A 14,788-nucleotide genomic window follows, 5' to 3' on the forward strand; every position below is an offset into this window, starting at 1 on the left:
CGGGTTGCGAACGCTGCGGGTTGCGAACGTGCATCCCGCACGGATCACGTTCACAACCCGAGCGTCCACTGTATTTATTTATTTAAGTACATTAATACGGACTCATTTTCCCAAGTACATTACTGCCTGCCACTGAACTGGAATGATAGTGCTCAGGCAATCCATTTCTGGAGTCAGCCTGGAGTCACTAAAACTGTCACAGTGATGAGTTCAAGCAAATAGCCTAGTTTACTGTGAGCAAATTGGCATGACATTTTAAGCACAGCATTTTAAGACTTGGCTGGCGATGATCAGTTAGCGCCCCTCATTCGCCAGAGCCTTGCCAGTCTCAGTTTGTCAAGAGTTGAGGTCCTGCTGTATTGATGCTGTCTGCTGAGCAATGTGCTTTTGCCAGTAGTGTCTTATTCCATTGGGTGAGCCATCAGTGATAGACTGGAGCTGGGAATCTCGTGCATGTCTCCAAGCCTAATATAATGCAACGTAAGCCACTTCTAAGTGGTTGGTAGATCAGTATGGTGGCAAATGCTTGTATTTCTGCCTCCCCCCTTTTTTTTAGAGGGTGGGATAACTCAGCGGGACATGCCCAGGCTTCATTCCTTTGGCTCTTCCTTTCTGCTGCTAGGTTACTTCTGGGTGTCCATGAATCCCAATGCTAGCAGAGGAGAGAAAAACCTTTCTTTATCCACTTTCTCCATGCACTGCATCAATTTATTACCTTCTATTAAGGCCTCTATTGCTTGCCATTTCTCTAAACTGAAAAGTCCCAGAAACTGCAATGTTTCTTCATGGGGAAATTGCTCTATCTGCCTTGACCATTTTGGCTGCCATTTCCTGAACCATCCTGTCCTTGATGGGGTTGGGCATCTGGACAGCTTTATCTGGAAAGAGGGTGCTGGTCCAGGAGGAAAGACTCTTCTGTTTTCATCAGAAACCTGGTGAACTTTGTCATTTGCCAGAAATATTTCACTCCCATCAGAGGTCTCTGGCATCTTTGTTGAAATTGTCCAAAACTTAGCAACCTGGATTATATACAGCTATGGAAAGATATTTTGGGGCAGAGGTAAAGGATGCATATTGTTATAGGCGACCCCAATCCATGCCGAGCTGTGCATGGGGTTCCAGGGGTCTTGACCCCAACTGTGCTCCTTTGGAGAACTGATATTGCGGTGGTGACTGCTGTGCCTTTAGAAATATGGTTTAGTTAAACATGAGGGTGAAAGAGGAGAGCGCAAGATATGGTTTGGAGCTCAACATCAAAAAAACGAAGATCATGGCCACTGGTCCCATCACCTCCTGGCAAATAGAAGGGGAAGAAATGGAGGCAGTGAGAGATTTTACTTTCTTGGGCTCCATGATCACTGCAGATGGTGACAGCAGCCATGAAATTAAAAGACGCCTGCTTCTTGGGAGAAAAGCAATCACAAATCTAGACAGCATATTAAAAAGCAGAGACATTACCCTCCCAACAAAGGTCCGTAGAGTTAAAGCTATGGTTTTCCCAGTAGTGAAGTATGGAAGTGAGAGCTGGACCATAAAGAAGGCTGATTGCCGAAGAATTGATGCTTTTGAATTATGGTGCTGGAGGAGACTCTTGAGAGTCCCATGGACTGCAAGAAGATCAAACCTCTCCATTCTGAAGGAAATCAGCCCTGAGTGCTCACTGGAAGGACAGATCCTGAAGCTGAGACTCCAATATTTTGGCCACCTCATGAGAAGAGAAGACTCCCTGGAAAAGACCCTGATGTTGGGAAAGATGGAGAGTACAAGGAGAAGGGGACGACAGAGAACGAGATGGTTGGATAGTGTTCTCGAAGCTACCAACATGAGTTTGAGCAAACTGTGGGAGGCAGTGGAAGACAGGAGTGCCTGGCGTGCTCTGGACCATGGGGTCATGAAGAGTCGGACACGACTAAATGACTAAACAACAAAGCCACTTCCGGCTTGCCCCAGGAGGTGGGGTTGCGGGCGTCACGCCCCCCCCCCACATGAGCAGGGGCTGGTTTAGCCCCTGCGAGAATAGGAATGGGAATCCCCGGGAATCCCGGGGGCTTCCCTCCCCAGCCAGCCAGCCAGTCAGCTGGCTTAGGGGGCGGGGCTTGCCCCTATTTAGCGCCGGGGGCGAGGAGGCTCGTCCTCCTTTCGCCGGCTGGGACCCCACGTTTGACTGACCATAGCGTGTTCTTTCAATTTCTTGCAGGAAACATGGGGGTACGCGTTTGGATAATCGGGCACAGTATTGTGCATTGGGCCAAGGTCCGCGCCATCAGTTCTGGTTTGGGACCATGCCTGGGTTTACCGCCCACAATTTCTATATCCTGGGTTTCCCGGAGGGGGATGCGCTGGGCTGAGATGTTGCCCGCTGTTAAGGCCAAAGCAGCAAGGGAGGGCCCCCCAGATGCTTTACTCATACAGTTGGGGGAGAATGACCTGGCATACAGAAAGGCAGTTGACCTGCAGTGGCATATAATTAGTGATTTTGAGGAGCTCAAGGCCTCCTACCCAAATATCACAATCATTTGGGCCTCGTTGATGGAAAGGCGGGTGTGGAGAGACAGCAGGTGCCCGATAGCCATGAATAGGGCCAGGAGAGCCCTGGATCGGGCGGTGGTGCGTAGAGTGGCAGCCCTGGGTGGAAAGGTGGTGGAACACCCGGGCATACGTTACAACAACGAGGCCCTCTACCGGTTTGATGGCGTGCATCTGTCTGATGCTGGGAATGATGTTTGGCTGATGGATGTAGCGAAGGGTATAGGGGATTGGTTTCAGGCATGAGAGGATTGGCGGCGAGCGTGCGCTCGTGTGGCGGTAGGCATTGGTAAGAAGGGGTTCAGAGGATGCGTGTGGGGGGGGGAGGAACGCCATCACCTCCCCCCAGTGAACGAAGGGTGGTCCGTTAAAGGATTCCGGGGGGCGTGGCCCTGTCCGAAGCCTATGGAGGTGTGGGCCAAAGGCACGCCCCAGAGCGGTGACCGGGGGAGCTCCTAGCTGACGTGCCTCGGCAGGTGACTCCCCCACTAAGGTGTTAACCCTTCTCCGTGTCTCCAGCAAATGGGCTGGAGCCGGATAGTCGGTAGGACCAATGCCTAAGCCAATGCCTCTCATTCCTGAATTCAATAAAGTTGTGGCCTAATTCGCCCATTTAACCTTATATCATGGTGTCTCGTGTCTTTATTTATCCTGGTGGGGGGCGGGAACTCGCCACGCAACACCACCTTCAGTCTACACAGAGGGAGTACATCTCAAGAGGAGCTTGCTCCCCACAGTCGTGCAGCACTGGAGTCCAAGGCATCCCTCCCAGCCTGCCTTCAGCCAGCCAAGACCATTCTGCCCTTTCTCAGCTATTCCAAGCCTCATAGCAAAGGCCCCCAACTCTTCCTGTCACCTCACACCCAGTTACTCTGGCAACCTTCTAAATCCCCTATGTCTGTTCACACCTCAGGGCAAGAGGGGGGAGAGACTGTTCTCTTGAATTGCCAGTGGCCCTCAGTGGGCCTGTATTGTTTCTTAATTGTCCTTAATTGGTCAGATTGTTTTGCATAGACTAGCCCAGGAATTCCTCTACAGCTTGAATTTTCCTTTCATATTCCAAATAATCGAAATGCTACCATTTATTAACTTCTACTATCCACTAATAGACTCCAATGCCTCATATCTATAACTATATATTTGACATCTCCCTGCCAGGGATGATAGTGGGTGGGAGAAGATAGGTTTCCTCCTGATATGTTTGGATTAAGACTTTGAGGGGGTCTGGTAGCCATCAGCCAGGAAGTAACACGAATTAACCTTATGACCTCTGCAAATCTCAGCTGCTAAATACAGAGCAATAGGTTATTCTCAGAGTTGTCTGGTTGGGTGAAGATTTGGGAAGAGCCGTGTTTAGAAAGTAAGCCTGCACAACAAGCTTTGCAGATTGTGTGTGTGTGTGTGTGTGTGTGTCTTACACACAGACACACAGGTAGGTAGCTGTGTTGGTCTTATGCAGTCGAAATAAATTTAAAAATTGTCCAGTAGCACCTTAAAGGTAAAGGTAAAGGGACCCCTGACCGTTAAGACCAATCGCGAACGACTCTGGGGTTGCAGCGCTCATCTTGCTTTACTGGCCGAGGGAGCTGGCGTTTGTCCGCAGCCAGCTTCCGGGTCATGTGGCCAGCATGACTAAGCCCCTTCTGGTGAAACAGAGCAGCGCACAGAAACGCCATTTACCTTCCCACCAGAGCGGTACCTATTTATCTACTTGCATTTTGATGTGCTTTCAAACTGCTAGGTTGGCAGGAGCAGGGACCAAGCAACAGGAGCTCACCCCATCGTGGGGATTCGAACCATTGACCTTCTGATCGGCAATCCCTAGGCTCTGTGCTTTAGACCACAGTGCCACTCCCTCCCCATCGTAAAGGTAAACGGACCCCAGACCGATAAGTCCAGTAGCAAATGACTCTGGGGTTGTGGTACTGCAATTAGTCCTACAGTTGCGCACGTGCAATTCGGCACTTCTGTGCATGTGCAAGCACAATCGCCGAAACCTGGAAGTAACCCATTCCGGTACTTCTGGGTTCAGTGCGGTGTGCAACCCGAAAACGCACAACCTGAAGCGCCTGTAACCTAAGGTATGACTGCATTGGATTCTTGGCTCATTACACATGCTAAAGCTATTTTTGGTCATCTGCATACTATCCCTTGCTTTTTCCTGTAGGACTAATTGCAGTCGTTAACAGGTTTACCATACCCATTGAGTCAATTACCCATTGCCTACTACCCTTCTGAGAAAAACCCCACCCCACCCTCCCACTATATATAAGGGTCTGGCGACTTCTGTTTCAGTGTAACTGAAAAAGTGTGCATGGACATGAAAGCTTATGCAGGGGTTGGCAAGGTTTACCTCACCTGGGCCAGTTCACTCCAGCGGAGATCCCTCTGTGGACTGGATTGCGCGTGCGCATGAGCGCCCACACCAGCAATTTCCGGTGTCTGTGCAGACATGATTTCCGACACCTGCATCTGCGCAGATGCGATTTCTGGTGCCACGGAGTCCCTGTTCCGCACTGTGTTGGTTTAGTGCAGCGCGCGGGGACTTGCTGAGCGGGCGGCTTGGTTCGGGGGCGGCTCATGGGCCAGTTAAATGACCCCCATGGGCTGCTTGTGGCCCATGGGCCTTAGGTTGCCTACCCCTGCCTACCCAGAACAAACTTAGTTGGTCTCTAAGGTGCTACTGGATAATTTTTTTAATTTTTTTATTTATTTCAACACATACACACACAGAGAGAGTAATTTCCTCACATACCTTTCTCTGTCATTGAGGCACATACAGCGTCTCAGCTGAGGGCATGGCAGATGCAATGGGAACAGGGATAGTCATTATTTCATTTATTGCATTTATGCCCACCTTTTCTCCAAGGAGTCAGGGTGGAATCCAAGGTTCTCCCCCACCCCTTTTAAACCCTACAACACCCTGCAAAGTGGGTTAGGCTGAGAGGCAGTGACTGGCCCCCAAGGTCACACTCAGTGAGCATCATGGCAAAGAGGGGATTTGAACCCTGGTCTCCCAGGTCCTAGTCCAGCACTCTAACCACAATGCCACCCTGGTTCTCCTAACCAAACAGTGTCCCTGCATGCATCCTTTAATCACCCCACTCTCTGCTCCCCCTATACCTAGAGATTTTGATAAACCATGACTGGGTACAAGCTGGAAATTTGCAGGGGAAGCCCTAATCATCATAATCACATTACTACTACTACTACTACTACTACTACTATTGTTATTGTTATTATTCACCCTTCACCTTAAGGTCCAACATGGGTCACAGCATTACAACACAATATTAAAAACAACTTACAGAAAAAATAAATAACAGAATATATTACCCACCACCCACCCTAAGGTTCTGAGATGGGTTACGACAATTAAAAACAGTTTAAAACAATTTACAATCAGAGAAATAAAGAGGGTTATACAGCAATAAAAGGAAAAAAACAAAGCCATTATTGTTTTTGTTGTTATTTGAACAGACATCAGTTAACCATTGTGGGAGAATGCATTCTTACTTGCCTACATAGGCCTGGCAGAATTGAAAAGTTTTCAGCAGGCATTTAAAAGTTGGCACAGAAGGTGCCTGCTGAATCTCTAGCAGCAGAGAGTTCCACAGTGATGGCACTCAAGGCTCTACATACGCCCCCTCAGCTGTCAGAAGGCAGGGTAAGGAGGTGCATCTTCAGTATCATCCGGAAGCTGTGCGATGAAGGTGTCAGATGCATCTGTGTAGGGAGATTGTTCCACAGCTTAAGGGCCTCCTCCCCTGGGCTGCCACCTTTTGAACTTCTGAGGGCAGAGGAACAGCTAAAAGGGCCCCCTTTGCTGACCAGCTAGCTGGCAGCAGACTATGTATTTGGAACCTACATTTGTGTCCACCACCCACATGCCTTCTATTGAGCTCAGAGGATTTCAAGGATCTTTTTGCTAGAAACATAACCTGTGTTTGTTTTTGAATACTGGCAACTCCCCATTTACGTGGGGGTTATACTCTGGGCTCTCCAAGCTCTTAAGTGAAATGCATACCCTCCAACATTTCTCCAATGGAAACAGAGACGTCCCATTCCATAATGATAATTTTACTATTATACCCCACACATCTTACTGGGTTGCCCCAGCCACCCTGGGCAGCTTCCAACATATATAAAAACATAAAGCATTATTATTATTATTATTATTATTATTATTACTACTACTACTACTACTATTAAACTTCTCTATACAGGATTGCCTTCAGATGGCTGGGGGGGGGGGGCGGATTGGATAGCTCCATACTCTCCAACATTTCTTCAATGAAAATAGGGACATCCTAATTCAAAGCGGGACATTTCGAGATCAAATCAGAAACCAGTACGGCTTCTCTAAATCAGGGACGTCCCTGGAAAATAGGGTCTGGAAGTGGCGTAAGCGGGAAGCACCCTGGAGAGTCCTCGTTGCTCATGAGGAGACCCTTCACTGTCACTCTCATTTCGTATAATAAATAAACCTTTTAAAATTCATTTTGGGGGGTATAAGGTTCAGTTTAAACGTTTACAGGTTAACTCCCCACTTGCGTGCGACCACACACACAAACAGCGCTTAGAACCCAGAAGTGGCGGGCAGCTCATGAGGAGACCCTCCCCAGAACCCACTCTAGGGAGGGTCTTCTCGTGAGCCGGTGGTGCATGGAGGCTTTGTTGAGGCTGATCAGTGCGCATGGTAGTGCAGCAGACTCTTTCCTATGCTCAGCTGAGCAGCCTCAACAAAGCCCTGCTGCACCTCTGGCTTGCGAGGAGAGGGAGCGTCTCCTTGTGAGTCGCCTGCTACTTCTGGGTTCCCAGTGCTGCACGTGTATGTGGTTACGTGCAAGTATATCACATGCAAGTGGGGAGTTGCCTGTATGTGTTTCACCTTAACCTTACTGCCCAAAAGTTTCACACGTAAATGAATTTTTAAAAGGTTGATTCATTACATGAAACAACAGTGACAGAGTATCTGGATGCTGCTTCAGACATCAGAGTTACACTATAAGCAGTAAAGTACAGTACATACTGATCAAGAAGTTGCAGTTACTGCAGAATGCTGCAGCGCGATTGCTGACAGGAGTGAGGCCTTGTCCATGTATCTGCACTAGTTGCCGATTTGCTTCTGGATCAAGTTCAAGGTGTTGCTATTAGTATATAAAACCTGACCCCAACATCACCTTACTGCATAGGTGCCCACTTGACCGATTTGATCAGCAGAAGTGGCACTACTACAGTTTCCACATAGTACCTGTTGCACATTTATGGGGGGAAATATTTTAGTGCGGCAGGACTTATACCCTGGAACTCCCTGCCTATTGATATCAGGCAGGTACCTTCATTGCATTCGTTTTGGCACCTTCTAAAACATTCTGTTTAGTCAAGCCTCCCCGGATGTTTCAAAGGTTAATGTGATGAATTTTGATTTGTTTCCATCCACTGTTGCTTTAACTTCTTGTATGTTTTACAGTATGGTTGTAAACTTTTCTGGTGATAATTTTTTTTTTTTTGTAAACTGCTTTGAGGGTTTTTTTTAATTTCCACAATTAGGCAGCATATACATTTTATAAAATAATAAACAAGCAAACAAATACAGTGGTACCTCGGGATAAGAACTTAATTCGTTCTAGAGGTCTGTTGTTAACTTGAAACTGTTCTTAACCTGAGGTACCACTTTAGCTAATGGGGCCTCCTGCTGCCACCACGCCGCCAGAGCACGATTTCTGTTCTCATCCTGAGGTAAAGTTCTTAACCTGAGGTACTATTTTTGGGTTAGCGGAGTCTGTAACCTGAAGCATCTTGTAACCTGAAGCGGTCTGTAACCCGAGGTACCACTGTAAAGCACACATTGAGCTAAAGAGTAAAAGAAAGAGACCTATCAAAAGCCTAAAGAGAGAGTAACTCTGACATTTTTCAGAGACTCGTATGTGAAGTAGAAAAGGGAGGGAAAAGGGTAAACCTGTCCGGAAGTGAAGGAGAGTGTCAAGCTTGTCCTTGAGAATGCAGATTGAAAAGGCGGCACATGTTGAAGCTGTGAGAGCTAACCAACCATGGACAATCTGGGGCTTAAATACTATTCTGAGCCCATGTTAGGTTATGGACAAGGGATGAGTGACTTGCATTAACATCTATATTCCTTTGTTCTGTTGTTTCTTTTCTGTTAAGTTCCTGTCTGCTGGTTATTCTGTTTTTCCTTAGTTGGTAACTGAAAGAATACAATCCCAGTGAGAAATCCCTAAACTGGTTATCTTTATTTCCTGAGTTCTGAATTTACCTTACTACTGCCTATGTGGAACTCATTCATTTTACAGGAGATGCAAATTAAATTTTGCTCGTGACACCAGATTGCTGTCCTGATCTTTACATAAAATCACAGGAGATCAGGAAGCCTTCCAGAACACAAGAAATTTCACAGAGAGGTATATTTTATATCAAGTTTATGCCAGCAGTAATAAACCATAGGAAAAGCTCAGATTGGCATGCACCAACTGGCACCTGCCCTGGACCATGAAGCCTCTTGGTCTTTTGAGGGCCTCTTACTTTGCCCTGATCTTGAGCGACTGCTCTGATGCCCTCCTGTTGGCAGGGCCAGATTGTGGCTGTGATGCTGTCCACCTCCCTCCAGATGTTCTCGCTGTCTGGATAAATTTGGTCATTGGCATGGGAAAGCGAGCAAGAGTGGTCTGTTTACACACCTTCACGTCCAGCCAGGGCTAAAGTGAATTTTTGACCACCAGCCAAACAACAGCAAAATGGGTTTGCTGAGGCTTGGTGTTGGAGCCAAATTGAAAAAACGAGAAAGGGAAGAGAAGCCACATAATATCCTCCAAAGGATGCACATTTTTGCACATTATTATTATTATTATTATTATTATTATTATTATTATTAAACTCTTCTAAGTGCTGGTTTGCCTAGGAAACGGTAAGGCCTGGTGGTCAGGCCTATTATGGATGAGACACTGCTGTTTGTTCGCTGTGGGTTAAGAGAGAGGAAAGGCGGGGTGGAAAAAGAGAAAAGGGAAAAAAGAAGAGGTGGCTGCACGTACTCCTTGCTCTGTCCCTTGACAGATTACCTCTGAGGGTATGCAGCCACACACACACACACACACACACACAGAGAGAGAGAATATTTCAGTTGTACAAGATAAAGTGAAAAAAGAGAAAAAGAAGAAGGAAAGTACAAAGAAAAAGAAGAAATAGTGCAATAAAAATACATAGTATAGCAGAATAAATGTAACCAGTTACACTTTCATGCATATTATATAGGTATATAAGTACAATTATTGTCCTAATATGTATATGGTTGTTGATAACCTACAATAGTCATTCCAAATGCCAATATATTTATCCAAACAGAGTCTGTATCTTTAAGCAATCCATTCATGTCATGTATTCAGTCTATCGATTAAAGGGGACCATAGCGTTATTATTCCAGTTCATCAATGGCAGTCTTTTGGCCATAGTTGGGGCACGTAGAAACTATTTTCATTGTCCAGTTGTCAACTTCCATACAGTAGGTTTATACAGTGGTACCTTGGTTACAGATGCTTCAGGTTACAGGCGCTTCAGATTACAGACTCCACTTACCCAGAAATATTACCTCGGGTTAAGAACTTTGCTTCAGGATGAGAACAGAAATTGTGCAGCGGCGGCAGCAGGAGGCCCCATTAGCTAAAGTGGTACCTCAGGTTAAGAACAGTTTCAGGTTAAGAATGGACCCCCAGAACGAATTAAGTTATAATTAACATCATTGAATATCTAGAGGCAAAGAATGAAATACCTCCGGCACTAATTTTTCTTGATGCCGAAAAGGCCTTCGATAATGTATCTTGGCAATTCCTTATAAGATGTCTAGAAACAGTAGGGATAGAGGGCGCCTTCCTGGAAGGGATAAAAGCTATTTACTCAAGTCAGAAAGCAAAATTGATTATTAATAATGATTAAACTGATTATTTCGAAATTTCAAAGGGTACGAGACAGGGGTGCCCTCTATCACCTCTTTTATTTATAATGATACTAGAAATTATAGCAAATAAGATAGGAACAACTCCAGAAATACGTGCAATTAAAATTGGAAAAAAAGAATACAAACTGAAAGCATACGCTGATGGTCTGATGGTATCATTAGAAGATCCGCAAAAAAAGTGTCCATAAGGTAATAGAATTGTTAGAAGAATTTGGAAAGTTATCGGGTTTTAAGTTAAACAAATCAAAAACTAAAATGATGACGAAGAACATGGAAGAAGTTATGAAAAACCAGCTGGAGGCTAAAATTGGAATTAAAGTGGTAAAAAAAGTAAAATACCTGGGAATTTGGCTAACTATGAAGAACATAAATTTAATGACGGACAATTATGAAACAACCTGGAAAGAAATTAAAAAAGATTTAGATATATGGAACAGAATAAAATTATCATGGTCAGGAAGAATGGCCGCAATTAAGATGAATATACTTCCAAAGTTATTATTTCTATTTCAAAATATTCCGGTGATAAGAGGAAACAAAGTATTTAAAGATTGGCAGAAAATTTTATCTAAATTCATTTGGCAGGGAAAAAGGCCTAGAATTAAATTTAAATTGCTTACAGATAGAAGAGAAAGAGGAGGTTTTGCGGTACCGAATTTGAAACTGTATTATGAGGCCTCATGCCTCTGTTGGATTAAAGAATGGATTGTAATAAAAAACACTGACCTACTAGATTTAGAAGGTTTCAACACCAGATTCGGTTGGCATGCATATTTGTGGCATAATAAAGCAAAAGTACATAAAGAATTCTCCAGTCACATCATTAGAGGACCTCTGCTAGAGGTTTGGGAAAGAAATAAAAATCTTCTTGAAAGGAAAACTCCCTGGTGGTTGTCACCAATAGATATTTTAACAATTAAAAAAACAAACATAGAAGGTAAGAGGTGGACATATGAAGATTTATTGGTGAGAACAGAAAAAGGTTGGCAGATCAAAACGTATGAAGAACTAGGAGATAAATTAACGAGTTGGTTACAATTCCATCAAATTAATGCACTGTGGACAGAAGATAAAAAGATTGGGATAAACGGGAAAAAAAATCAAGATTCCAGATAGAAATACTGGAAGGAATTTCAAAACTCTTATCAAAAATGTATAATCAACTGTTAGAATGGGATACTAAGGACGAGGAAATAAAAGAAGTTATGGTGAAATGGGCGATAGATCTGGGATATAATTTGGAATACGATAGTTGGATTAAGCTCTGGAATAAAGATATGAAGTTCACTGCTTGTGTTGCCTTAAGAGAAAACATGGAAAAAATGATGTACAGATGGTAGATCACCCCTGTAAAATTAGGAAAAATCTATAAGAATGGAGATAAAATGTGCTGGAGATGAAAAAACAAGGAAGGTAGTTTTTACCATATGTGGTGGACTTGTGAAAAAATCAAGAACTTCTGGGAGCTCATTTATAATGAACTAAAACAAATGTTTAAATATACTTTTGTTAAAAAACCTGAAAATTTTCTTCTGGGAATGATTGGCAATGAAATTAAGAAAGAGGACCAGACCTTATTCCAGTACGCAACAACAGCTGCTAGAATTTTATTCGCCCAAAATTGGAAATCAATCAATATCCCAACAGTAAGAGATTGGCAAAGTAAATTATTTGAATATTCAGAATCGGCAAAATTAACACAAAAAATCAGAGACCAGAAAGAAACAAAGTTTATTAAAGAATGGAATAAATTCATAACCTATATTGAAGTAGATTTAAAAAATCCAAAGATCACAGTAGGCTTAATATAACCCTTCGACATACAAAAGTTTTAAAGATAAACTGCGGGGAAAAATGTACTACATAACCCAAAACTGAGGTGGAGGGAAGTCAATAACTTACATGTTTGTCTTTGTTTTTTTTCTTCTTCTTATAATTAAGTTATGTTGTTGTTATTATTGGGTTTTTTTTCGTGAGGAATTTACTTTCTGTACATATGTGTGTATATGTGTGTATGAAAATTAATAAAGAGAATTTTTTTAAAAAAAGAACCAATTAAGTTCTTAACCCGAAATACCACTGTAATTAAAACAAAAGGGTATGCAGCCCTTGACAATAAAAAACAGTTCCCTGCCCTCAGCCTAGGTGATGGGGATGGTGTCCATCTTCTCTCTCTCTCTCTCTTAATAAACGTTATTAAACAAGAAGATATCTTAAAATACACACAAAACAAACATACAGTACAAACATTCTATAAGGAAAAAGAACTTTTCTATAAGAAAAAAGAACTAAACCCATTGTACTATTTTGCATTCAGTTTTTTTTACACAATTTCTTATTAATATTTTTCTATATCTTAATTTAAACTTTTAAAAATACTTCCTTATATCACAAGACTCATTGGATATCTGCCAGGAAACGTTTATTATCACAGTACCCTTTGAGATGTTCCTTAATCCATTCCTTATTACGTAACATCTTGTGTGGAGTTTCATCTCACTGTCCCAGTTCTCCTTGCTAGCTGTAAATACTCTATTAATTTGGCTCGCCATTCAATCTTTGAAGGGATGGTATCACTTTTCCAATTTCTTGCTATTAGAATCCTTGCTGCAGTTGTTGAATACATGAATAATGGTCTGATTTTATTCTTGATCTCTGACGTCATGATTCCTAATAAAAATGCCTCGGGTCTTTTAGTGAATGGGATCTTAAACATTTTCTTTAACTCATTATAGATGGTGGGTGTCCGCCTTGCCACAGTGTGGTGTCCCATCCTTTTGTGTCATCTGCATCTTTTCCATCTCTCTCCTCCCAGGGTGACATCCAGCAGCTCTTCGTGGTAGCAGACCACCGAGCAGCCTACGACTATTGTGAGCACTACAGCCCGGATTGTGACACAGCTGTCCCAGATGCGCCGCAGTCCCAGGACCCCAACCCTGATGAATACGTAAGTGGAAAGAGATGAACGACTGTCACAATGTCGGTGCAAAATCTGGAGGCAGCCTGCTGGCTCAGCAGGGAGACAGAAGATCCATTGCTCCCCATGCAATCCAGAGCAAGGGATGGCAAGGCAACCCCAGTGCAACCCCTTCATGGAAGTGGAGTGATGAGCTGAAACCACCCCTTCCCCCACTTTTCTATGGGGAGAGAGCGATCTACCTCTGCTTCAGTTTCACATGGGTTTATTCATAAACCCACTCCAGTCTCTTTTAGATACCATTCGACTCAGGGTAGACCCATTGAAATTAACTGAAATTAATTTTAATGGGTCTACTCAGAGCAAAACGTAGATGAATACCACCCTGAATTTTTTGCTTTAAATACCTACGAAAATTCTAAGTGGTTAAAAAATTGTCTTTTTTTTTTTTTAACATGGGCTGTGTGTACAAGCAAGTGTAACAGACTTTGTGTAAGCATATACACCATGCATTCAAAGCATATTCCTTCCTGCAAAGAATCCTAGGAATGGTAGTTCACGCTTGCAAAGCTATAGTCTCCGGCACCCTTAGGTAAAGGGACCCTGACCATTAGGTCCAGTCATGGATGACTCTGGGGTTGCGGCGCTCATCTCACTTTATTGGCCGAGGGAGCCGGCGTACAATTTCTGGGTCATGTGGCCAGCATGACTAAGCCGCTTCTGGCGAACCAGAGCAGCACACAGAAATGCCGTTTACCTTCCCACCAGAGCGGTACCTATTCATCTACTTGCACTTTGACGTGCTTTCAAACTGCTAGGTTGGCAGGAGCAGGGACCGAGCAACGGGAGCTCACCCCGTCGTGGGGATTCGAACCACCAACATTCTGATTGGCAAGCCCTAGGCTCTGTGATTTAGACCAAAGCACCACCCGCGTCCCTTAAACTACAGCTATTACTACTAATACTACTACTATTATGTGGGATGAGCTTTAAATGTATGGTGGGTATGCAGCCTAAGCTATAGCAAAAGAAAATAAAAAATGGAAAAAGCATTAATGGGCAGGAGCCTTGGCTTTTAACTGCAATGAGCAGACTGTTCCATGGAGTCTACACTCACACAAGATTCCGTTGACTAACACATCCACTCCCAAACGAGGCTCCGCTTCAGCCATCTCTATTTCATTTGCAGATATTTAGGTTAGAAGAGCCTTTCTAGATCAGTCCCATTAAAGTCCACCATCCTGTTCTCGCAGTGGCCAACCAAATGCCCCAAATAGGAAGCCCAAAGGCAAGACCTGAACCCAATAGAGCACCCCCCCCCCTTGTGATTCCCAGGAACTGGTAATTAAAGGCATATTGTATCTGACTTGTATCTG

At 43.9% G+C, this 14,788-nt stretch overlaps 1 protein-coding gene across 3 annotated transcripts in view; it reads left to right on the top strand.

The window, feature by feature from the left end:
- The window catches only part of COL5A1 (collagen type V alpha 1 chain), a 180,704-nt gene that overhangs the window by 65,594 nt on the left and 100,322 nt on the right, over window positions 1-14,788 (top strand). For all 3 annotated transcript variants that reach the window (XM_083423334.1, XM_083423336.1, XM_083423335.1), the window contains exon 5: window positions 13,311-13,442. In XM_083423334.1, coding sequence (XP_083279460.1) covers window positions 13,311-13,442 — 132 coding nt within the window. The remainder of the gene's footprint in view (window positions 1-13,310; window positions 13,443-14,788) is intronic.

The sequence above is a fragment of the Podarcis tiliguerta genome, assembly GCF_965153285.1.
Source record: "Podarcis tiliguerta genome assembly, chromosome: Z".
Classification (NCBI taxonomy): domain Eukaryota; kingdom Metazoa; phylum Chordata; class Lepidosauria; order Squamata; family Lacertidae; genus Podarcis; species Podarcis tiliguerta.